Source organism: Alternaria atra (assembly GCF_907166805.1).
Source record: "Alternaria atra isolate CS162 genome assembly, contig: 34, whole genome shotgun sequence".
In the NCBI taxonomy this organism is placed as follows: Eukaryota; Fungi; Ascomycota; class Dothideomycetes; order Pleosporales; family Pleosporaceae; genus Alternaria; species Alternaria atra.
Window position 1 is genome coordinate 1,164,425 of NW_025091333.1, and position 22,793 is coordinate 1,187,217.

Below are 22,793 nucleotides of genomic sequence, written 5' to 3' on the forward strand. Positions count from 1 at the left end.
CCCTCTCAGAGTTCTCAGCCTGTGGCGAGTGGGGAGCGGTGAACGTCACATATGGATCCTGTCGTGTGCTGCAACAGGCTTGCTTTTCATGCGACATGCACTGTGACATGTCCTCGGTGAACGTAGTGGCGACTTTGCCTGGCTCTTCCGCAGGTTCCAGGCCAGTTCGTGCGCCTGTGCCATGCCTCCAGATGACTCAACAGAACACCGTTTTGTTTTTGCTAGCAACGAGGTGTCTGGAACGCTTTACATCATTGTCTGTGGGTAATGCAGGGACTACAAGGAGTCCGTATCGGCTCACGTGCCGTCCTCTTCACCCTAGCTAGCGTCTTGACATGCTTGCATCCTATACAAGAAAGGAATTGAGCCGGTGCAGAGCGATAAAACCTGAGAGCTCTACAGCCTACAATAGCCCAATATACAGGAACACTGAAAATCTAAGAACCATGTAGGCTTTCTAACCAATTGTCTATATACCTCATTTTCCTACTGCGTGTTGTTGTGGTAGGCAAAGAGGGACTTGAGGTTCTTAGAAGTGTGTAACGTTGTTCCTGAATGGCGTGCTTGATGGTTCATGTTCATCACATATCGTAACCACAGTCTATTAAATGAATGTTCCTGCATTTCATCGTAATCTAGGCCATGCTTTTCTCCTTAAGCCCACCCATAATGTTACCTTGCCCACCGTTTCGCGACTTCAAGAACAGCACGCAGACCGCGACGACAGCCCCGATAAAGAAAAGCTTTTGGCCCATGGACAGACCATCAGCGGAACCAGTAACAGCAGCCATACCAGGAAGCTTGGGCTTGGTGGCAGAGGCCTGGGATACTTCAGCAATGTTGACGACGTCATCCTTGGACGGAGTTGCCGTGATATCGAGTTCGTCGCCAGGAATGGCGGGTTCAGCAAGTCCGTATAAATCTTGAAGAAATGGTACAACTATCAGCAGCTCTCCAACCTGAGGGATCGACTCAATAGCAAAGAATGCATACTGATGTCTAGAGTTCCGCGTGAATACCTTCCTCTGGCACCTCGAACTCGCCACTCTTGGCGATCTTGACAGTCTCAACCGGCTTATCTCCAGGTCCCTTCTTTACATTCTCAATCTTCTCCACGACCTCGTAGCCCTCGAGGACCTCTCCGAAAACGACGTGGCGGCCATCGAGCCAGCTGGTGACGACGGTGGTGATGAAGAACTGACTCCCGTTGGTGTCTAAAGATCGGTATACCAAGTCAGTATTTGTCTCATAGGCAGTTCGTACATGGGAGTTACTCGCCCTTTCCACTATTGGCCATGCTGAGGAGACCCTTGCGGGTGTGCTTGAGCTTGAAGTTCTCATCAGGGAACTTGGCGCCATAAATGCTCTTTCCGCCAGTTCCGTCACCTATTCAAGTATTACATCGTCAGTGTGTGGATCGCGTGTGGCTCATGCTGTCGTGGACCTACCCTTTGTGAAATCTAGTCTTTTGTCAGTACTGCGAATCTCTTCAGAGTGTGTTATCAGTTGTACTTACCACCACCCTGGATCATGAAGTTGTTGATAACGCGGTGGAAAGTAGAGCCCTCGTACCCGAAACCCTTCTCGCCAGTGGCCAGAGCGCTGTCGTATTTGTTAGACCCAGAAGCTACACGTGGGATTATACGCAGTCGTACCGGAAGTTCTCGGCGGTCTTGGGGACGGTCTTGCCGTAAAGACCGATGGTGATGCGGCCTAGCTCTTCATCGCCGTGGGTGATGTCGAAGTACACCTATGTCCAGTTAGCAAGGCCATCCATATATCCTCAATTGCAAGCTATACACACCTTGTGGGTGATCTTCGGTCCCTTGGCAGCCTCTGTGCTCTGAGCAAAGAAGACAAAGGTGATCGAAAGGATCAAGAGGAGCGAGATGACAGCTCTCTGGATAGTAGCCATGATGCCTGATTGTGTCGGGAAGCAATCGAGGGAAGTCACAGGGTTAAATAGTTTGGAAAGCCCCTGCCTTAAGTGCAATGGTGGAGTGAATGTTGAAACGTTGCGTTTTACCTGGGTACAGAGCGATTGCCCGCACCATCGAACTAGGACTTATCGGGACTAGTGGGAAACGGAAGTCTGGAGTTCGAGATCAGACAAGATAATTGACACTTCAACACGCGAATTCGTCGTCGGAACGCTGATCCGCCATGGTACGCTACTGAATCGTCCAGTTCTCCTTGAGAGTATCTTACTGATGGTTTCAGGTGTTCATCAACGGCTTCAGCTTCACGGAAGCGACGCTTGTAAAGCGATCCCTCGAATCTTTCTTCGGCATCGGACCCTCAGTCTCGCAGCGCATCATGGCGAAATTCTACATCCACCCATGGGCGAAAGTTGGCAGCTTGAAAAACGCGACAGTCATGGACCTGACGGCTGAGCTGGCGAATATGAAGATTGAGAACGATTTACGGCGGCAAGTGCAGGACGACATTCGGAGATTGAGGGATATGGGCACATATCGCGGAAGGAGACATGCTATGGGTTTGCCTGTGAGGGGTCAGAGAACAAGGACACAGGCATGTTTTATCCTGGGAGCGAGGCTGCGATTATGTTGGGCATGTGTGCTAACGGATGTAGATTGCGACTGCGCGACGGTTGAACAAGATGGAACGGGGTGGTACTGGAAGAGTAGGATTGTAAGGTGGAAGACAGCATGCATACGAGTGTATGATATTGTACAGTATGCGGGCATGGGAAGGCCTGTACGATGCGCATTTAGAAGGAATACATGGCACATTAACGACTCAATAACACTAAAGACATCAGTGGCTATCTCTTCATCTTTCCCCACGGGTGAGCATATCTTTCGACAACACCAGAAATATGATATTTGGCAATAATGTTCTTATAGGACTGGTCTAGTCTCCCCTATGTTGAACGAGCGATCTATGAAGAAGCTTATTTTATATGGGTCGTACCTATCATTGAAATTGCCCTCTAGAGATATCTACTGTTGCTTTACTATTCGAGTTTTAACGTAGCTTAGCATGTATACCGTCAGGGTACATTTCAGTAATAGGTGCAACTTGGTAAAACAAGCTTCCTCGTACCGTTCGAAGACAGTGTATCTGTGCAGATCCTGTCCGCCGTCGAAATCCTCTCGCGCGTATATGGGAGCATAGTAATAGTCCCAAGCGGGAAGCCGACTAGCATTTCGATCGAAATTGATGATGACCTAGGTAGGCTGCAACGTTACTTGAGGCCGTCAACACCGATGAGGAAGATTACAACGTTGGCAACCTTACTCATCTCGAAACAAATTTGCGAATTAGACTAGCGAATGTTTGATCGCAACTATCAGGCTAGTCGTGTCGGAAGTATGGAAGCCGGAACCATGAATCCAAAAGCAGATGCTTCATCCGGATCTGGTTGCCAGAATCTAGATGGCAACCATGTTGTCCTGTAATTGTACAGATCGTGGGCCTCCTTGAAGATATAGGGATTGTAGACTCCAAGCTCAGTGCAGCTATGACAAGATTGTGTGGTTGCTCAATATATTGTCTCGTTGCGTTGGTATGGCAGCTGTGCACTGTTGGTCTCGGAATGGAACAATAAGAAACGAATGCTTCACAAAACCCAACTTCCACATTGGGAATACTGTTTTGCTGAGAACTACTCTGAAAACTCTACTTCCGCATTTACACATTTTGCCGTACCCAGGGCAATCACTGACTTGGCACTCGCTCAGTAGGCCTATCCTTCTTGTAACATCGAACTAGAGGCCCATAACGAGTGTTTTGGGTTTCCCCATAACAGCACCGATTACTTGCGCTTACGCTCGACTGGAACGTCTCGTGCCGCTGGCGGCTTTGGGTGCAGCATTACACGCTGATGGATACCCTACTGCGGCGGGCGGAAGCCGAAACGTTTTGAGAGTTATCATGGACGTTTACCTGCCGGGTGAGGGCTAGCGATGCCAGGATACCCAAGCAGCATCTGCTTCATGGCGCACACAATCTTGGAGTTCCGATAGGCGTTATTGGCATACAGCTTGGCACTCCCCTACCATCCGATCTATCCTTCTCCACGTTTGACGGCAGGAACTGTAGGCCTAGGCGGTAATAAGCGGTCGGACGGGAGCTCACAACCCGGACGGAAGCTCTCGTATGGATGTATATGCATTGATACCGCCGAAGCGACTACCTTTGGAAACGAGGACAGGATTCTTTTACTGCAATAACGTGTGAGCATGGTAGGGAAGTCAATGTTTGTCTCTGCCCGGAATTGGTGTCAATTTAAACATGGATGATTTGTTTTCCCGAAGAAAGCAAACTGCGAAAGTGCAGTGGTGAAGATCACAATACTTCGGCCTTGCCTTTCGGAACTTTGATATGCGAAGTATAATTGGACGTGGAGAGAGCTTGCAGATTGACGCAACGCGCGTGGAAACAGCTGTCCCGGATCATGCTCGCCACCTCTTTGGGGTCGCGTCTGCCTCAGGTTGACCCTGCATGGGTTGTTGATGTGAATGCCGTCGAAGGAGTAATGCTGATGGACCGCGAAAGAGAGCTGCTCATGCCGTGCATCTTTACTTGTCCAAGTAATGATGTTCGTTCCAGACTTCAGTCACACTTCATCTCCACGGCACGCTGCGGGTACTAGTTCAGAAACAGAAAAACAAAAGACGTTTCTCGGCTTCTTGCACTCGAGTTACCCCTGATACAGTGTTGCGAAGGAATATTGTTAATCTAGCCTTGGCTTTGGCGTGCAGCTTGTGATCACCATGCGTCGACTGTTAAGGGCTAGTCGTGGAGCTATCAGCGGCTCCCTGCAGCACACTTCGCTTGACGGCGGATGGGTTTCAGATGTAATCGTAGGTCGGTAGGAATCGTACGATACCATTAAGCGTCTCAAGCAGGAGCGTGAAGATACTCGAATATTCGGTCGCAACGCAAAGCGGATGATCAGAGTGCTTTTGCTGACAATGGCACACGGACATCGTTCATCTTTCAAAGTTTATGGCTTGCGGCTGATTAAGCCACGAGAGATTGGGCCAATGACAGCTGATCGACGGGTCTAGCCTCGATTTGGCCTGGAGAATCCTTCTCGCCGCAGCGACCCAGCCCTTCAACTCGAACGCTATCCGTGCGCCAGAGACATGATTACGACCCGTGGACCCAATTGACGGCCAGATGTGTGGCGGAAATGCACCTTCGAGTCTACCATGAATCGCAAATTACTGGACCGCCGAATCAATACACCCTCAGAACTCGTATGCCAAATCATCTGCTTTTCAGCCAATAGGTGGGTATTTCGCAAAATTCGCCTTGTCAGGCTGCTGTCAGCTTGACTGCGGGCACCAGCGACAGCAGACCACGCGGACATCTCGTTTCTGCACAAGACCGTCAGTGGATGATAGCTCGTAGTTTATTAAGGCTAGCAAGCCACAGGTCTAAACCAATGAGAAGCCCAAAGCACGCTTTTGGCGCCTACACCGGCATGTTGTCGACTAGGATGCAAATGGCTTTGGGCATATCTCAAACGTGAGGGGACACAGCCATCAGGGCCTGCGGAGGCGATCATGGAGACAAAGGCCTCCAGGGCTCGCTTCTGCTGCAGGTCCCAGGCTTGAATTTGGCCCGGCTCCTACAAGGGCGGTTATGGCGCCGAATGAGAACCCACCAGTCTACAAGCCCAAATCTCTTCTGTTCCGGCTGCTCCTTCTGACGGAGACTTGTCTCAAGCTGCGCGGGACGCCCAGATGCTGACGAGACTGCTGAGCGTGGCAGCTTTGATTTCACCAGACACTCAGAGCGTCACCGAAACACTAATCCCCACTAACTATCTGCTATACTGTCGACCAGATATCCCGGTCGTCGGCTAGCCCGTTTGAGACTTGAACATGGCGGCGACGAATACAGACATGCATATGCTTCAGGAAAGTCCAACGGCACATCGTATTCCTCAGCACCAACCGTCGTCACCTTTCCACTCTCTATCCTCGCCGTCCCTTGCGGAGAGTATTCGCAGCCTTCGCGACGACTCGACGCGCTCGCACAACGTGCCGGCCACTACAGACGAGCAACACCAAATCCGAGGACGTCGCAAGCCTGTCCCGACTCCGCTGTATCCAACTGGCAATAACGGGTCCTCATATCAGCAGTCGTCCTATCAAGACTCACCCCGCTTCGACGAACCGCGTAGTCCGCGCGAGAAGCTTGACGCATTGCTTGCGGAGGAGCAACATCACACCTCGCCCATTCGCCCAACCAAGCCAGCGCATCCCCCTACACCACCCAACGTCGCTGCCCCAAACTTCACGCAGCCTTCGAGGCCGTCTGCGTATGCAAAACTCCGGCAGGTGTCGTCGCCCACGCTGTCCTCGGCTGGAATTTCCCCACCAGCGTCACCTGTCACCATGCCTCCACCATCGCGGCCGAACCGACCTGAGACGAGACCGACGGTGCCTGTCCGCAACCCCTCAATAGACTCAGCAGCATCATCACTATCCTCGACTGCCTCCCAGAACCGCCCTCCTGCCAACCATGCGCCCCGACCATCGCAAGATACGAGCACCGCGAACCCCCAGATATGGCCGCTTTGATAGCCACAGCAGGCTCACCAGAGGCTGCGATGCTAGCATTGTGGAAGGAGAAGCAAAATACGTCAAGTCACAACGCGCAACTCTGGCGGCTGGTTGAGAAGCAACGGTCCATGATCATCGGGTTGCAGAAAGACCTGGAGCGCGCATTGAAGGACAAGGACCGCTACCGCAGGAAATTCAAGGAGTACGCTGAACAGGTACCACCAGGTCCTGGTTCACTACAGAAGTCCGACACCTTCGACTCAGTCGTGGAACGCGAGACGAGCCAGTCGCCAGCCCTCAGCGAGCCAACTGGCGAATTCGCTAAACTCAGCGACACGAAAGCCGTAGAGCACAAGACATCGCCCTTGACACAAGAGCACCCGGCACCACAGCTCATACCAGACTCACAACTAGCGACGTCGCCATCTCATTCCACCGCATCAAATCTGTCATCAGCAGTAAATTCACCCACCGACTACTCTGTGCAACCCCTTAGCCTTGGTAGCAAGGGTCTCGGCCTCGACGCCATATTGCTACAACCCAGCGATGCTGCTCAACACTCAGAACAGGCACCGAAGCCAACTACGCCTCCTCAGAATACCTCCGATGTGACGCTGGTTCCAGGCGATTCACAACTCCAGCCTCCACAGATATCTCTGATTCAGGCCACGCCTGTCATTGGCGGCGACGGCTTTGAATCGCCTCCAAGAAAGACTCCGCAACCTCTGCGCAAGGCTCCGCCAGCTCCGCTCAACCTCTCGAAACCCATAACCACCAGCGCACATCTCCACCAAGCCGTACATGGCGACGATGTCGATTCAGATTATGACGATACATTGGAAGTGGATGAGATACCTGTTGTAGAGTTGCGGGGAAGGAGAAAGACCCGTGAGGAAGATGATCGGGTACGCGAAGCTCTGTATTCGCAAGACGAGGAAGCTAGGAGCAAGTCGAAGAAGAAGAAAAGCGAAAGCAAGAGCAAACAAGCGACGCCTTCTGAAACACCAGCAAGCGATCAACCTCAGGCGGTCCCGGTTCCCCTTTCGCCGCGACAGTTCAATGCGCTGCAATCGGGCCTTCCACTCTCTCCCCGTCACCCACCAGCCAACTCTTTAAACGCTCTTCTTAGTCCTGCAAATTCGGATAGTTCTATGATGGCGAACCGAAGTGTCGCATCACCACTCATGAGTCCAGGACTTCCTTCTAGTCCTAGGCCTACCGACAGGCCACTTGGGTCACCACTACCGAGGAACCCCAAGCAGTCAATAGCATCACCGCCCATGTCGCCAACTGCTACCAATCAACCAGCTGGGCGGACAGTGCAGCAACAAGTTCCTCTCCCTCCGAATACACCTCAGTCGTATCAATCTCCTCCGGTCAATCAGAGTCAGCAGTCCAATCAGCTCCGCAAAGAAGCGTCTACAGGCCTTTTGACAGTACCAGGTGCGCAACCTAGTCCAGAATCGCCATCGAGTAGCCCTACCTTGAACGATGTTCCTGATGCAGAACACGTCTATCGAGGACTCGTCTCAGATCAGTACCCTGGACTCTTGCTGCCTCCCAATGCGCTACCCTCTATTCAAGTGAAGGTCTTCTCATCCCGCCTTCGGCCGTCCCGTATGAGCATGCTAGCCCCAAGACCACAAGAGGAGGACCCTGTCTTTATTCTCGCTGTTTACGCTCGCTCTGATAACAAACAGCTTTGGCGCGTGGAGAAGACAATCGCTACGCTGCCCTCTCTAGATTCCCAGCTGAGATCCCTGTGCGACTTCCAGGGACAACTTCCAGATCGCGGTCTTTTCGGGGGTCATGCGCCTGCCAAGATTGATGCTCGAAGGGTCGCCCTCAACGAATACTTCGATACTGTCCTGGAAACCCCCATGAACGAAAGAACGGCCTTGATTGTGTGCGATTACCTATCCACTGATGTCATTGGCGCACAAGCCGGCGACAGATTGGCCCCCGAGCCTACCCCAGGTCCAACAGTGTCTGTTCAGAGGACGCAGCGCAAGGTGGGTTACCTTACCAAGCGTGGTAAGAACTTCGGAGGCTGGAAAGCGCGGTTCTTTGTCCTGGATGGCTCAGAGTTCAGGTACTTTGAGGGTGAAGGTGGTGCGCATTTAGGAACGATCAAGTTGCAAAACGCACAAATCGGGAAACAGTCACAACAGCAGTCAAACCAATCGCCACAACGAAAGGACGACTCTGAGGACAACCAATATCGACACGCCTTCCTCATCTTGGAGCCAAAGCGGAAAGACTCGACAAGCTTAGTTCGTCATGTGTTGTGTGCGGAAAACGATGAAGAGCGAGATGCTTGGGTTGAGGCGCTTTTGCAACATGTCGACATACCAGATGAAACCTCGCCAATCGAAATTCACGTCCCCTCTACTACACGTCTCCAGAAGCAGCAGGCCAGCCAAGACTCGACGCGCTCTCAGCGGAGAGAAAGCCCTGATGTGGCAGAGCAAGATCGCTTACAGGGTCTCAGTTATGACGATGCCGTTCAAGCCCAAGCCCCTGTTCGAGGTCCCAACCACCGAGACATGATGACGGAAAAGCCTTCCCGAGGGTCACCTAAGGAATCATCTTTTCTACAGGACAACTCAGGTCACTATCCTGCTATCTCTGGGCCCAGCAACGGCACTCCCATCAAGGACTCTGAGAGTTGGGGTAGCAAACTGATGGGGGGACCTACGGCAGTCAAGGACAAGAAACGCAGCATATTCGGCTTCAGAGGTCGTGGCGGTTCCTCCGATCTTGCACCGGTACAAGTCAGTACCCCTCTGCAGCCAACCATGGAACATCGCCTACCTCCAGGCCGCAGCGTCTTCGGCATTCCGCTTATGGAAGCCGTGGAATTCACACAGCCTGACGGTGTCAATGTGGCGCTACCGGCTGTCGTCTACAGGTGCTTGGAGTACCTTCGAGCAAAGAAGGCGATTAGCGAAGAAGGTATCTTCAGGCTTAGTGGGTCGAACATTGTCATCAAGGGCCTGCGTGATCGGTTTAACAACGAAGGAGATATCAAGCTTCTGGACGGGCAATACTATGATGTTCACGCTGTGGCATCGCTCCTCAAGCTGTACCTGCGAGAACTACCAGCTTCTGTTCTAACTCGGGAACTGCATCTCGACTTCCTCAAAGTTCTCGGTAAGTGTTTCTTCTGGATGAACTTGATCAATCGGGCCATGTACTGACACGTTTTAGACATGGACGAACGTAGTAAGAAGATCCAGAGCTTCAACGTTCTCGTGCACAAGCTTCCCAGGCCCAACTTCGAGTTGTTGCGACACCTGGCGTCGTTCCTAATTGAGATTGTGGACAACTCCGGGGTGAACAAGATGACCGTGCGAAATGTCGGCATAGTGTTTGCACCTACTCTGAACATTCCAGCTCCATTGATATCTTTCTTCTTGACTGACTACACCGACATCTTTGGTACTGCTCTCGATGAAGCAAGTTCCCCAATCCATGAGATCCGGAACAACACTTCTCACCTAGGCGACGACGCCATTCGATCTCCACGGAGGCAGATGTTCTCCGATCTCCCAACGCCTGCGTACAACGAGACCACCTTCCAGCAGCGTATGGATCGACCGCCCCAAAGTTATCAAGGAAACAGTGCTCCCAACTATCCACCCCCACAACCTCCACAGCAATATCAGCAACAACAACAACAACAGCAGCAGCAGCAGCAGCAGCAGCAGCAGCAACAACAAGGTCAATACAGTGGCTATGATTCAGGCTTCATTCCAATGCGACCCAGCTACGATACTCCAGCCTACGATCAACCATACAACTCTGGGGAGGGGTACGGTAGCTTGAACGGAGCCGTACAATCCGGCGGAGCTCGAGAACAGCGGCAGCGAAAACGAGAAAGCGGCATGCTTCTGATGAACATGGGCATGGGGGGCCAACGCAAAGGCCCAGGTGGACCCAACCCTCAACGGGGAGACGGACGATACGATCCACGAATGTACTCTCAAAACAACACCAACCCCCTAATGGTACGAGAAGAAACGGCATTCGACTGAGCGCAAGCCGTCGGGTCGAATTGGCGACAACAATGATACATGAGGATGTATACCAAGATTTGTGTTTAATTTTTGGATTCTTAATTCAGGACCACGGACTGGATCCTTGGCTACTTCGGACTTTGGCTCTTCTTCCTTTTTTCGGCTCTTGTATGTATATCCAGCGATACCAGGCGTTTTTTGCATGGGCGAGGAAGCAAAATCGACTCGCGAGGAGTTGTGCATGCTTTTCTCATTTGCATACCCCATCCCTTCCCATTATTTCTGCGACAGCTTGGCCTTGGCTTTAGCGTGGCGCATTTTGTGTGTTTTTAGTTTTCTACCTTCGCTGAGATATCCTGGTTACTTTATGTTATATCTTTGGCGTGCTTCATGGGTAGAGGTTATGCAAACAGAGCCGACCACTACAGATGGGAAATGAAAAGAATTTTACATAAATATTCAAAGTCATCTTGTTCGTTACCTTGAGATGAAATTGATTACAGTGATAATGGAAGAAGGAAAATGAGTTTCTCTGCGAGATATAGCGCGATGTGTCTAGAACCTCATCGGCGGAAGGTTTGGCTATCGCCGAGGGGATTCGTGATGGAATCGCGTTGAGTGGCATCCGTTGGTTCGGGGTCTTAGCGTCTAAGCTTGGGCTTGGATGCGCTTCCCGCACTGATGCATCTTCCTCCTTCGCGATTGACGGCTGACTAGCTATTCTCGCAGTAGTTGAGGTTGCGACACGCTTTCTTGCTTGTTCGAGACGCGCAAGGCTTGAGACACACCATCTCAGATCCCAAAGTCGCGCCACAGGGATAGCAAGCCAGGTCGCAAGCTCAGGCGACACAGGGCCAATCCCATCCCACAGCGCAACCAGCACAGGACTAGTGGAACCGTACACAGAGCACCCAAAGCTAATCCCCGAACCGCGTCTTCGTCATGGACGACAGGCCTGCTGCGACAACCGCACCTCTGCCTCCGCGCGCCGACGAGCCCGACTCGAGAAACAGCTTGCGACACATCCTGGCCGCAGACCCCCAAATGGACGACTCCAAGCCCGACGCATCGCAAGCAAACACGCCTGTCCCCGATGAGAGCGAAGCTGGCGGCGATGCGCCAGATGCCTCGCGGCCAGCCAACGACAACGACCCTGCGCGACCATACTACACGGCAACAACCACGACGACCCGCCGCAATGCCAACGGGAGCGTGTCGTCCGTCTACAGTGGGAATAAGATCAAGCATTTGAAGAAGGACGATGGCATCCCGCTGTGGCGCAAGGACATCCAGTTCGACTTCCTCAAGCTCGTCTTCGAGGACGACAAGCGCGTCTTCACCAAGCAATCCGACAGCACCAGCGGCCACACGTTTGCCGACATCTACCTCGATGCCATGGCCAAGAGCAGCAAGTGCAGCAAGATCCTGAAGGACAAGCTGCTGACTGAGCGCCCGGCTGCCATCAACATGGCCATGGTGTGTCTGCTGGTCAACGTCGGGCGCATGAACACTACCCTGAATTGTAGGCCACATATACCCACTTGCAGACCTTCCCTAACAAACAACAGTCTTCCCAGAGATGCGCGCCCAGCTACGAACCTACCACTCCATCCCCTCGCTCCAAGCCCACCAAGATCCCAATGCCTACAAGCAGCTTCAGGATGCGCCGCGGTTGAAGTCTATCCTAAAGGGAGCGACTGAAGACCATGAGCAGCCCAGCACCATCGAGGAAATAATGGCAGCTTCCATACCGCGCACGAACCCGGTCAACCTCATCTTCGTTCTGTCACAATACGCACCCAAGATCTCAGAACTACACTTCTTCCCGCCTCGCGACTTCTTCGACCTCGTCATGCGCTCCAACCTGAGCAGTAAGAGCAGAGCCACAGCCTTCCTATGGCTCATGTGGTGGTATCTTGAGAGCGACTTCACCAAAGAAGCTGCCGAGAACAATCCTTTTGGCCCTGGACAGATGGGACCGCCTGATGACCCGACTACGGCAGAGTTCCCAATCAAGTGTCCGCCCTTTGAAATACTTTCGCCTGAGCAGGAGGCGCTGGAGAACGTCGATTCGACCGAGGAGAAGGCATTTGGTGAGATCAAGCGCAAGGAGAGAACAGCTATATTGGCAAGCGACATGGCGCCAGTTGTCACAGGCCCAAAGCGGACGAACAAAAGGGTGAGTACTGTTTTTCATGAGTACCGAAGTTGCGACAAGACTCAGCTCCGACCATTCCTAACATTTCCCTAGGTTTCAACCAAAACCCGGTCTTCTCAATAGCCGCCGATGATGGTGCTTCGACACCTGGCCGTGACAGACAATCGCCATCCCATGGTAAGCCTCTATACTTGATCTCCAAGATAGTACCGATCTAACAACAGCAGGCTCCGCGAGAGGACGTGGCAAGCTTGCCAAATCGATCATCGAACGAGATTACCCCTCAGACACCGACCGTACCCGGTCAGCATCCCCTCCGAACAGCGTCTATAACACAGCCAAGAAGGTGGCCACGCCTAACATGCGCATCAACACCCTCCTCAACGAAGATGGACCCGCCTCTTCTCCCGCACCCAAGGGGCCCGGCCGCGGGAACTGGTCGCGCAATCGCACATCAGGGATAGGTGCCGGGGGAACACCAGCAGCACGTAGCTTCAAGACCAAACTCGACGGTCCAACCTCGCAAGACGGCCAATCTCCCTCTACATCCGCGCCCACCTTCAACGGTCCACACGGCTTCTACCTCCCACTCAACGGGTCTGATCCCTCTCACAAACGCACACGTCCCCTCACACAACACCAACTCGCCGTCGAGCAATACCGTCGGCGACGCGTAGATGTCATCCTCGACCGCGGAATCCGCATCGAGTACGCCGCCGCCGCTAAACGCCGCCGCAAAGCCAACCCCTTCATGCGCAGCTGGATCCGCTGCAAAGGTATGGCAGACGGCTATGATACAGATGAAGAATCGCACGCACAATTCGCTCAACTCCCCGACTATGAACTCGGCACCAAAACACCGCCACCCATGCCCTCTGGCCTCGTTCCCTTGGATTTCGGCGGCGAAGTCAACGACCACGGCGAGGAATCCTACTATCGCGCTAAGATGCTTAGCAGAGCTTTGCGTCGTCTGGATCGCTGGGAGGGTGGTAAGAGTGCGTCTAGAGGGAGACCCAAGGGGGAGAGGAGTAGTGGGTTACCGGATGTGAATGAGGGGAGACCTGTCATGGGTAGTGAGGATGAAGATGACGAGGATGACGATGGTGATTTGATGGATGTGGATGAGATGGAGAGGAGGGAGGCGTTGGAAGATGCGAGTGAAGAGGACAGCGACGAGGATGTTGATATGGAGGGTGAGAGGAGGTGGGATTCTAGTACCCTTCCGCCGTTACCTAGGATGGCGTAGTTGGTGCATGTTGCTGTGGAGAGCTGTTGTGTGGTGGGGAGGGGGGAAGGAGGAAAACAAGCTTTCTATTCTGTCGTTTGTATAAGTTGGTATTTTCTCGTGTATTGATATGTTGGGAAGCATGGCGTTTTGCGTCGGACGTCGCCTTTAGTTTTCAACAGGGACGTAGATGTTTTGATGTTTCGTTGATTATAGCATTCTACCTGAGGCCTTTTCATGGGGAAAAATTGACGGATTATACATACCATCTTGTAGTTCGATTGGTGACTTGATAGTATCATATACTAACTAATTCGCACGGAGAGCGTTGAATTGGTAAAACCAATATTTGTGACATCTGACGATATCTTGGCTGATCGGTAGATTATAGTGTTGACACGCTGTTTTCAAGAAGACCCAATCTGGCTGAGGCGAGATTTACGTATCGCTGGGAAGGACATGTGTCCTCGCTAGGATGCTTGACGTAGTTCCCACTCGCATTCCCTACATTGTAGTATTTCTCACTCAAGACTGAAGCCTCACTACTTTAGCTGAAATGACGTGCACAAGTTCAATTTTACTACGCCAAAACTAAAGCTAAACTAGAGCTAAATTAAACGTTCAATGGTATCATCATTTTGAACAACAACGAACAATCTAACGATTGAACACCCATTATCCACACTTGCTTCACCCACCTCCCAATCTACTCCCTTGCACTCCTGCAACAAAAAATCTTAGAGTGCTTCCGTAAATGACTCAAACTCGACGATAGTGACCACGAGGAGACCGAAGGACGGCCTAGACGTGGACCTGGGCCTTCCTAAGGCGCAATAGTATACGCATTCCCATGCTCATTGTTGCCATTTGCGTTGGCATGACCATTCGAAGCATAGTTTGTATGTCCGTTAGCTAGCCCATCCGTGTGACCATTAGTAAGATGACCATTCAACCCGGTCGCAACAACATCCTCACTATCGTAGTGAAGGCGCAAACTCGTGGGAATAGGACTCTCCTTTGAACTAGAATCGAGATAATGCCGCATCGTGATACCCGCGAGTTTATGCTCAGTAATAGTGAAACGACCTTGTTTACCAGGCGCACGACGTACGTTTGGTAGCTTGAAGACTTCGCGTAGAGTGGAGGCGAGAGAGGGGCCGACGAGGCGGGCACCGAAGCAAAAGTGCAGGCCGTGACCGAGTAAAGTGTACTCCTTGAATGAACGGTGCGGATCCAGGATCTCGGGGTTGGGGAACGCAACGGGGTCCATGGCGGCTTTTGATGTGGCAATGAGGATCGTGTGGCCCTTCTTGATGGAGACGGGGCCACGGATGCCGTCGTTGATGGTGATGTCGCGGGTTGCAACGCGAGGGAGTCCGGGAACTACACCGACGTGGCGCATTCCTTCGTAGACGAAACCCTGGAGTTCGCGGTCCGAGGTCGCGGGGTCCATGTGCGATAGCTCGACAATTCGAGCCTTGTACTTTTCGTACCCAGGAGAGAGGAACAAGTCGATTAGTAGACTGGCTTGCTGGGTTAGGTTTCCAGCGACGGGCGCGCCCATGCCGATGCAGTCGCCCACCATGTCGCCAATGGGCAGCTTAGTGTCGGCAAGCGCATGGTAGATGCGGTCTGCGTGTGGACCTACTTCGAAGGCGGAGCCCTTGGCCATCCAGTCTACCAGGCCTTCTAGACGTCCCGTCTGTGACTTGAGATGGGCTTCGAAGATGGAGCGGAGGGGTGCTGCAGCTTGCATGGCGCCCGCTCGTAGTTTCCACTCATTGTGTGGCATTATGTTGAAGGATTGGTACATGACTGGGAGTGAATCAGCAGGCTGTTCGTAGTCGGAAATGGGCTAGTTGTGTGACTTACATAGAACGAGGTACGCTAGGAACGCTTCGTGAATAGAGAGCAAACCTCTAGGTTGCTCCTGTGTCTTCAGTGGGAGTGCAAAACGCTCGGCCAGCCAAAGAATTGGCGTGATGTTCGTAACGTCGCGAACAATGTCGATGCTCATTCTGCCTTTGGCGCCTTTGAGCGAATTCTGCTTAATGAGCTTCCGTACGTTGGTTGTGAAGAACTCGTTGATGTTCTTCTCAAAGCCCTCTTCGAAGAAAACTTTGTGCAAGATATTGGACCTCTCGTCATGCTTCTTCTGTTGGTCCCATCCGATCATGAAGTCATGCCCAGCAGTACAGTTGCGAATAGCTGCCTGGTACATGACAACGAAATTCTCACGATCCTCAAACACCTTCTTGCAACCTTCTTGCGTCTGGACGCTGATGATATCGTAGTCGCTCGGAGGGCGGCTGAGGTCGTATTGTTCAACCATCTTATTGCCTGTAAGAATCTCTTTCGCCGCTTTAGGCGTGTAGAAGGGTAATAGCGCGTAGCTGGACGTTCCTCTGAATCCACCTGGGAGCCCCTGGAAGAGCAGCTTGGGAAACACGCCGCCGTATGCTCCTGGTGTCGTCTCTGCCAGCAAAGCCGCACCCCATTGCGTAAGAGTATTACTATTAAAGTCGTAGCTCAAGAAACGGTCACCGCGAACCAATGCGACGGCATCATCCAAGATACCTCGACCAGTGGTTTGACCAGGACAGACACCACTACCTGGCATGGCAGGCTTCGTGCACTCGGCCATCAACCCTGGGTAAAGTTCCATGTTTTCCATGTGGCCATACAAGAGCTCAGCGGCTCGTGCCGTCTCCTTGTCAGAGCACCAATCTTCAAATGTATCGTACGGCTTCAGATTAAGGTACCGACGGAACTCATTGAGTGTGCAGACATTGAACATCTCACGGGCTTGCAGCTGGCCCATAAGATCAACAACCTTGAGGCTGGCCGGTGTACCGTGGGCGCCAAAAGCGTGAGCAGGCTCTTCGATACAGTCTTTGATTAACTCGGAAAGCTGAGCGTCGTTGAACTTGCCGTCAGCTCCTCTCTCAAGGCCTCCGAAAGTCCACTCCCAAGGCTTCTTGCTCATCAAGTCATGACCGTAGACCTTCATGACCTTGTGGAACATCTCGATTGTTACATCGTCGATGTGACGAATATCGGGGAATACGGAACGGATGATGTCCTCCATCCAGTTCTCGTCCGCAGCGCTGAGAGCAGCGTGCCAGTGGTAGAGAACAGCGAACTCGACGGATACATGGCTGCCGGTCCCGCGCTCGACACGTGTACCGCCTTGCTTAATTTCTTTACCAAGATCGAGAGACCACTCTGAATTGGCTCGTGGTGTGTTCAGAATAGCAGCAACGTAGTCCTTCAACACGACCGAAGCGAAGAATCCAACGTTAATGTTGCGCGTAATCTGGAAGATGTCCTCGTCTTGCCTATAGACCGTGTCAGACTCATTCTACGATACGGTAGTCATGCCGAGCTTACCATTTCCTGCCTGCCTCATCAAGGCTGTCCCAGGACTTGTATTTGCCGTCCTCATTCACTGACAGTAATGACTCAGCGACATGATTGTGGTTTCTTGAGAACATCAAAAGTACTGCGACTACACCTGGAGGCATCATCATAATGCGCTCTGAAGCGATTGAGTCTGGGTATATTAGGCCATTCTTGTATGTTCGTACGCGCGGCTGCTCTTTCTCTGTGTTGCCATACAGGGTGCTGAGGTCAACATAGCTCGACGTCTCGTTGATCCAAGGGTTCGTCCTAGAGGTTTGGAAACATTCGTGAATGACTATAGTTGCAAAAGAAAAGAACAGGCGATTAAGTCCAGATGGATGCTCGCGGAAAGGCCCATTGCGCTTTAAAAGTGCCTCGTATACGTCTTCGACGTCGGGCAGGTTTGGTCCTGCATGGGAATGTTAGTCTTCGTTCCCAAGTGTATTGCATTAAGAGATTGGTTACCTTTCGGTTTGGTGGGAGGCACGTTGCGCGCATATGGCGATCCCGCTTTGCCCATTTCAGGGTTGTGAGGATTGTTTCCTGAGCCGTCGTGCTTCCGGTATCTTGCTGAAGGGCCGGCATGTGTAGGCGTTGGGTGTGGCAAGTCATTCCAGAGCATGCTAATAAAACCGTCTGAGACCTTTGCACTGAGACCACTGTTCAAAGGCAGTCCCTGTAGCATCTGGACTCCCTTCTCGAGGAGAAGATCCTTGTCGTCCAAAGGCTCGCCGGACGCCAGGGTCGTAATAGCGTCGAGAGCGAATTTGGCATCCTTAACACCGAGACCTCTAATGTCGCTGACGATGCCAGTCTTCTGGTGGTTCTTCATCCCACTCGATGCTTCTGCCGTCCTGCCATCGCTTGCTAATGTGGGCTTCCTCCTGATCTTTCCGATCAATGTTTGTATTTGACTAGGCATGATGAATGATTTTGCGTATAACCATGTGAAAAGGGTGGGAAAGGGCAGAATATGAATCCCAGGACTAGAGGAAGTTTAGAAAGTAAGTTCGATGTAGCTCGCTGTTAATCTTGGAAGGCACAATGCTCCCCACGCAAGAGCTTAGCCAATGCAAGCAGCGGCGAGCCAGTCGCATGACGACGATCGCTAGCAGCTACAGTATGTTGATCATCATATGCACACGGCGAACAGTGTCCTGCGGCTTCCACTGAGGGCGGATGAACCCATGCATGCACCGGGACGGTGTGGATAGCGTCCGGATCTTGATATCGTCAAAGCTCTGATGGCTAGGATTATGTGAGTGTTGATTGGTTCTGAACCATTTTGTGGAGGGTAGCACTAGACGGATATGGCGCTACCTTCACTGGGAACTGACAGAGGGGTGGTGAGTACTGCATGCCAAGTTCAAATGCTGATCTGCGAGCAGCGTCGGTGAGACCCACAACGCAGCAGCACCATTGGCTCCATCGGGGTGGTCCAAAGAGGATGGGACTAAAGTGTCCCACTTGCGATGATCCGTGAGTGGTTTTTGTAACATCGTGGAGTGTCTGTCCAAAAGCAATATGTGGCTGACCCAAGGGTACGCTTACCACGTTTCACGCTTCAGCATCCCGTGACTGCCTGGGGACCCGTTGTGGTATCACTTCGGCGGTCTCTTGATGCCAGACTATGCATAGAATTGTGCATACTGCAGCCGACGACGTGGTAGACAGAAACGGCGACCTGATCTCGCGACCATTCCAAACAGAGACGTAGACAAAAGCTATGGACTAACTATCAAGCGATCAATATCCCGATTCAGCAGTCTTCGGCTGAGTAGTAGAAGAAACCTCTAGCGCTTGCGAGCTTGGAATCGATCGACCCTGCTTCCCGGCGAATGGATGCGCATCATCCACTAGCGAGCGAACAAACGAAAGGGAGTTTCAGCTGATGTGGTGGCGGTCAACAACTAAGGTGTGAGCTTGCAAATCTCCGAGTAGAGTGCGTTATCGAGCTAGGTACTAGATTCTGCGGGCTGTGGCCTACGGCCTGTCCCGAAGCCGTAAGGTTTACTGTCCGGTTCGTCCAAGACGCCGGCGGTGGTTGTGATGAGTGGGAGGTGGGATCGATAGTCGCAACGACGGGAATCGAGACGGCCCGTGCATGGACCAGTGCCCCACAAGTGATCGCTCATAGGGTAGCGCCAACCACCTCTAAACGACGCGACGTGCTTTTCCTGTTCGAAGGTCGGCGAGCAGACCTACACCAGCAACTACTCTCTGATCGGCACAGTTGTGCTGAGTTCAAACGCCCATGAGTCCAATAGGAAATGACACTACTGTGATTACGAGCACCGCACTCAGCATTAGCTTTCGTAGCTTGTCTGCTGGATCGCGTATCATTGCGTGTATCGGTTACCGCCGCTTCACCAGCCAGGATGGTGGCCGAAAGGTGGTATTGGCTCAATTTCGGTGAAGGGGTCATTTTGGTTTCTTTTCACGATCAACTACGGCAAGAAGGGGGCGGCACGCGGTGTATCTGTCGTGCCTCCTGTCAGGCAACGCTGCGACACCTGTGTTGCTTCCGCACCATTAACATTGATACAGTAGGTGGGGGTGTGGGACAGTGCCTGGTAGCTAGTTCGGATCAGCCCTTTCAAGATTAATAGTCTTTGTAGGGCGGCGGCACTTCAGAACGATCAGCGGCTTCTGATTAGCGGCGGGACTACTCAAAACCCACCACATGCGACGTCGACATGTCGATAGGCGAGAGTCTTTGCAAGTTGCATTAGCAACGGCGATCAGTATCTTAATGTGACCTGATACGTTCGGAAGCTTTGGGGACAGGCCGGAGGGGGAGCATGCGTCAGTCGCGTAAGGGTTCTGCATCCGATCTCCGCGTTGATGGAAATTACTTGGCTACTTTACGCTTCGCGACTGCTTCAGTCTGACTATCGAGCTGCGTTCATTTTGAAGCACCTTTCTGCTTGAGTTCTACGTTGTCAACATGGCGCGCAAAAACCCAGAGCAGTCACACCTATCGAGCGTTTCACCTCAGGTATCTACACAAACACCTAACAACAACCCTATGGATTACGGAGCCGTGTCGCGACGTCCGAATCATGTGACTAAGAAATTTGTCTTGTGCTTTGACGGTACGGGTAACAAATTCTCGGGCACAGATTCAGATAGCAACATCCTTAAGATTTATCGCATGCTCGACCGCAATGGGGATGATCAGTTTCATTATTACCAGCCTGGAATCGGCACCTATGTCACGAAAGCCAATGGATCCATGACTCGAACAGGTCGATGGGAGAAGTTCCAGTCATGGTATGCGAAGGCGAAGGACAGTGCAATAGGTATGTTTGACCGGCCTTGGCTGTCGTGTATGAGAACTGACATGGTATAGGGACATCATTTGATCAGCACGTTATGGCAGGATATAAAGTAGGTCCTTAACCTCCTTAAGAGAAGAAGCGGCTCCATCCGGCTGATTGCTAGAGGGAAGAACTATGGCGCATTAGACTGACACGATTTGGACAGTTCCTGATGCGATACTATACACCTGGTGACGACATCTTCTTCTTCGGATTTTCGCGTGGTGCATACACCGCTCGTTTCCTTGCGGAGATGCTTGATCACGTCGGCCTCCTCTCTGTAAGCGATTGACCACTAACTACAAGGAAATGTCTAATACTTGATAGGCTGGAAATGAAGAGATGTGCCAATTCGCATGGAAGTGAGTATAGCATATATTCGGCATGAAAATTCCACTAACCTAGTTTTTAGGACATTCCAGAAGTGGCAATGTCGATTGCCGGAGGAGAAAGGGAGCAATGGGCGCAAACCTGGCGAGAAGTCGGAGAAGTCAAAACTCTTGGAATTCATGTGCGCATTCAGGGAGACTTTCAGCCGCCCAGTCAAACCCATACGCTTCCTTGGTCTTTTTGATACAGTCAATAGCGTACCTGCCTTCGAGAACGCATGGATGCAACGCAGCAGGTTTCCCTACACCGCAAGGAGCAGCGCGAACGTTATACGACATGCGGTTTCAATTGACGAACGACGCGCAAAATTCAGACAAGATCTCATCTCCCAGGAGAAGCCAGACAGATCGATGTTATACAAGCACCGCCACCACAGATATCGGCAGCACATGAAGGATCTGATGCACAGTGGTCATGAGGATCATGATTTCGACGAGAAGGACCATGAGGAACAGGAGGATAGAGGTCGGCGGGATACATTGGCACCGCCTGAACGATTCAGGGATCCACATGAGACGTCAGGCGTGCGCAGCCGGAGCGCGGACCGCTCACAGCTCGATGGTGCTCACGGCTCCGCTACTCCTTCGATGCGATCGTTTGACGCCGCGGGAACTTTTAACACCCAAGACGAAGATGCGGAACAAGACATCCAGGAAGTTTGGTTTCCCGGATGCCATGCGGTAAGTATGCTTAGCCTTCAAGCAGACCATTAACACTGACAATGCGTAGGATATCGGTGGAGGCTGGCCCCTCGGCGACGATGATGCAGCTTTGAGTCATGTAGCACTCGTATGGATGGTGCGCGAAGCTCAAAAAGCTGGTCTCGAATTCGACGAAGACAAACTAGAGGCTCTGAGCTGCTGCCACGAGGAGCCCACCACCGCTGTTACGCAAGCACGGAACAACATACCGATGATTTCAATCGATCCTGCATCACCCTCGCCTGTCATCCCCCGCCTAAACTCGGACGCGCCATCCGTCGACACAGCTGGCTACACCGACGATGACAATATTCTTCACCACCACCGCGAACACCCTAACACGCACTTCCATAACCATCTCCACAGCGCCGCAACCAGAGGCCGCATTCATGACGTTCTACAGTTCAACAACGGCGCCAATCGAATGGGCGTCGTTTCGTGGAATATAATGGAATATCTACCCTTTAGACGTATGGATTTACAAGAAGACGGGACGTGGAAAGCGATCAGGTGGCCTTTGCCTAAGGGCGAGACCCGTGATATACCCGCCAACGCGATCATTCACAGCAGCGTAATTAAGCGTATGCGCGCAGATCCAACATACCGTCCTGGCAATTTGATAGTAGGCGGCGGTGGAAGAGGTGTCAGACGCGCACCCAAGGACATGGGTATGGGCCAGTGGGTCGTTGCTTGCGATGAAGGTCATCCTGTAGGCGAGTGCTTCATGCGCAGAAACCCACCCGAGAGGACGAAGACGGAGGAGATGGAGGCGCAAGCGGCTTTAGGTGGCAAGCAAGTATGTCTCCACTAATCCTATCATCCAGGCTACGTACTAACGTTTTACAGGGAAATCGCTTTGCTGGACGCAAGAGGTCGACTGTCAAATAGACCAAGACACTAGTTCTATGCGCAGCTTCTTCCTAGATTGCCTTCAATATACCCCGCTTTTGATCTGGATGGCTTGAACTCAGTGCTTTACACTCTCGGTGATGCTATCCTGTGAAATGCACTCTTGCAATTATTCTAACGAGCATGC

At 52.2% G+C, this 22,793-nt stretch overlaps 7 protein-coding genes across 7 annotated transcripts; 5 read left to right on the forward strand and 2 right to left on the reverse strand.

Annotated features, from left to right (window-relative positions):
• Positions 1–635: 635 nt before the first annotated feature.
• Positions 636–1,915, reverse strand: ALTATR162_LOCUS10834 (uncharacterized protein; the record flags this gene model as incomplete). Its single annotated transcript, XM_043318474.1, has 7 exons — positions 636–992; positions 1,033–1,214; positions 1,279–1,386; positions 1,449–1,460; positions 1,517–1,602; positions 1,656–1,750; positions 1,805–1,915. 7 exons carry the CDS (start codon positions 1,913–1,915, stop codon positions 636–638), a joined length of 951 nt encoding a protein of 316 aa, XP_043174409.1.
• Positions 1,916–2,163: 248 nt separating this feature from the next.
• Positions 2,164–2,656, forward strand: ALTATR162_LOCUS10835 (uncharacterized protein; the record flags this gene model as incomplete). The annotated part of the gene is made up of 3 exons (XM_043318475.1): positions 2,164–2,166; positions 2,221–2,505; positions 2,594–2,656. The coding sequence occupies 3 exons, from the start codon at positions 2,164–2,166 to the stop codon at positions 2,654–2,656; spliced, it is 351 nt and encodes a 116-aa protein (XP_043174410.1).
• Positions 2,657–5,858: 3,202 nt separating this feature from the next.
• On the forward strand, positions 5,859–6,560 carry ALTATR162_LOCUS10836 (uncharacterized protein; the record flags this gene model as incomplete). The annotated part of the gene is made up of 1 exon (XM_043318476.1): positions 5,859–6,560. The coding sequence occupies one exon, from the start codon at positions 5,859–5,861 to the stop codon at positions 6,558–6,560; it is 702 nt and encodes a 233-aa protein (XP_043174411.1).
• Positions 6,561–6,589: 29 nt separating this feature from the next.
• On the forward strand, positions 6,590–10,579 carry ALTATR162_LOCUS10837 (uncharacterized protein; the record flags this gene model as incomplete). The annotated part of the gene is made up of 2 exons (XM_043318477.1): positions 6,590–9,695; positions 9,753–10,579. The coding sequence occupies 2 exons, from the start codon at positions 6,590–6,592 to the stop codon at positions 10,577–10,579; spliced, it is 3,933 nt and encodes a 1,310-aa protein (XP_043174412.1).
• A 924-nt stretch (positions 10,580–11,503) lies between these two features.
• ALTATR162_LOCUS10838 (uncharacterized protein) lies at positions 11,504–13,965 on the forward strand (the record flags this gene model as incomplete). The annotated part of the gene is made up of 4 exons (XM_043318478.1): positions 11,504–12,083; positions 12,130–12,744; positions 12,813–12,896; positions 12,947–13,965. The coding sequence occupies 4 exons, from the start codon at positions 11,504–11,506 to the stop codon at positions 13,963–13,965; spliced, it is 2,298 nt and encodes a 765-aa protein (XP_043174413.1).
• Positions 13,966–14,767: 802 nt separating this feature from the next.
• Positions 14,768–18,268, reverse strand: ALTATR162_LOCUS10839 (uncharacterized protein; the record flags this gene model as incomplete). Its single annotated transcript, XM_043318479.1, has 4 exons — positions 14,768–15,759; positions 15,817–17,282; positions 17,335–17,755; positions 17,812–18,268. 4 exons carry the CDS (start codon positions 18,266–18,268, stop codon positions 14,768–14,770), a joined length of 3,336 nt encoding a protein of 1,111 aa, XP_043174414.1.
• Positions 18,269–20,293: 2,025 nt separating this feature from the next.
• ALTATR162_LOCUS10840 (uncharacterized protein) lies at positions 20,294–22,645 on the forward strand (the record flags this gene model as incomplete). Its single annotated transcript, XM_043318480.1, has 7 exons — positions 20,294–20,648; positions 20,699–20,736; positions 20,833–20,946; positions 20,994–21,028; positions 21,079–21,736; positions 21,786–22,553; positions 22,604–22,645. 7 exons carry the CDS (start codon positions 20,294–20,296, stop codon positions 22,643–22,645), a joined length of 2,010 nt encoding a protein of 669 aa, XP_043174415.1.
• Between the last annotated feature and the right edge of the window lie 148 nt (positions 22,646–22,793).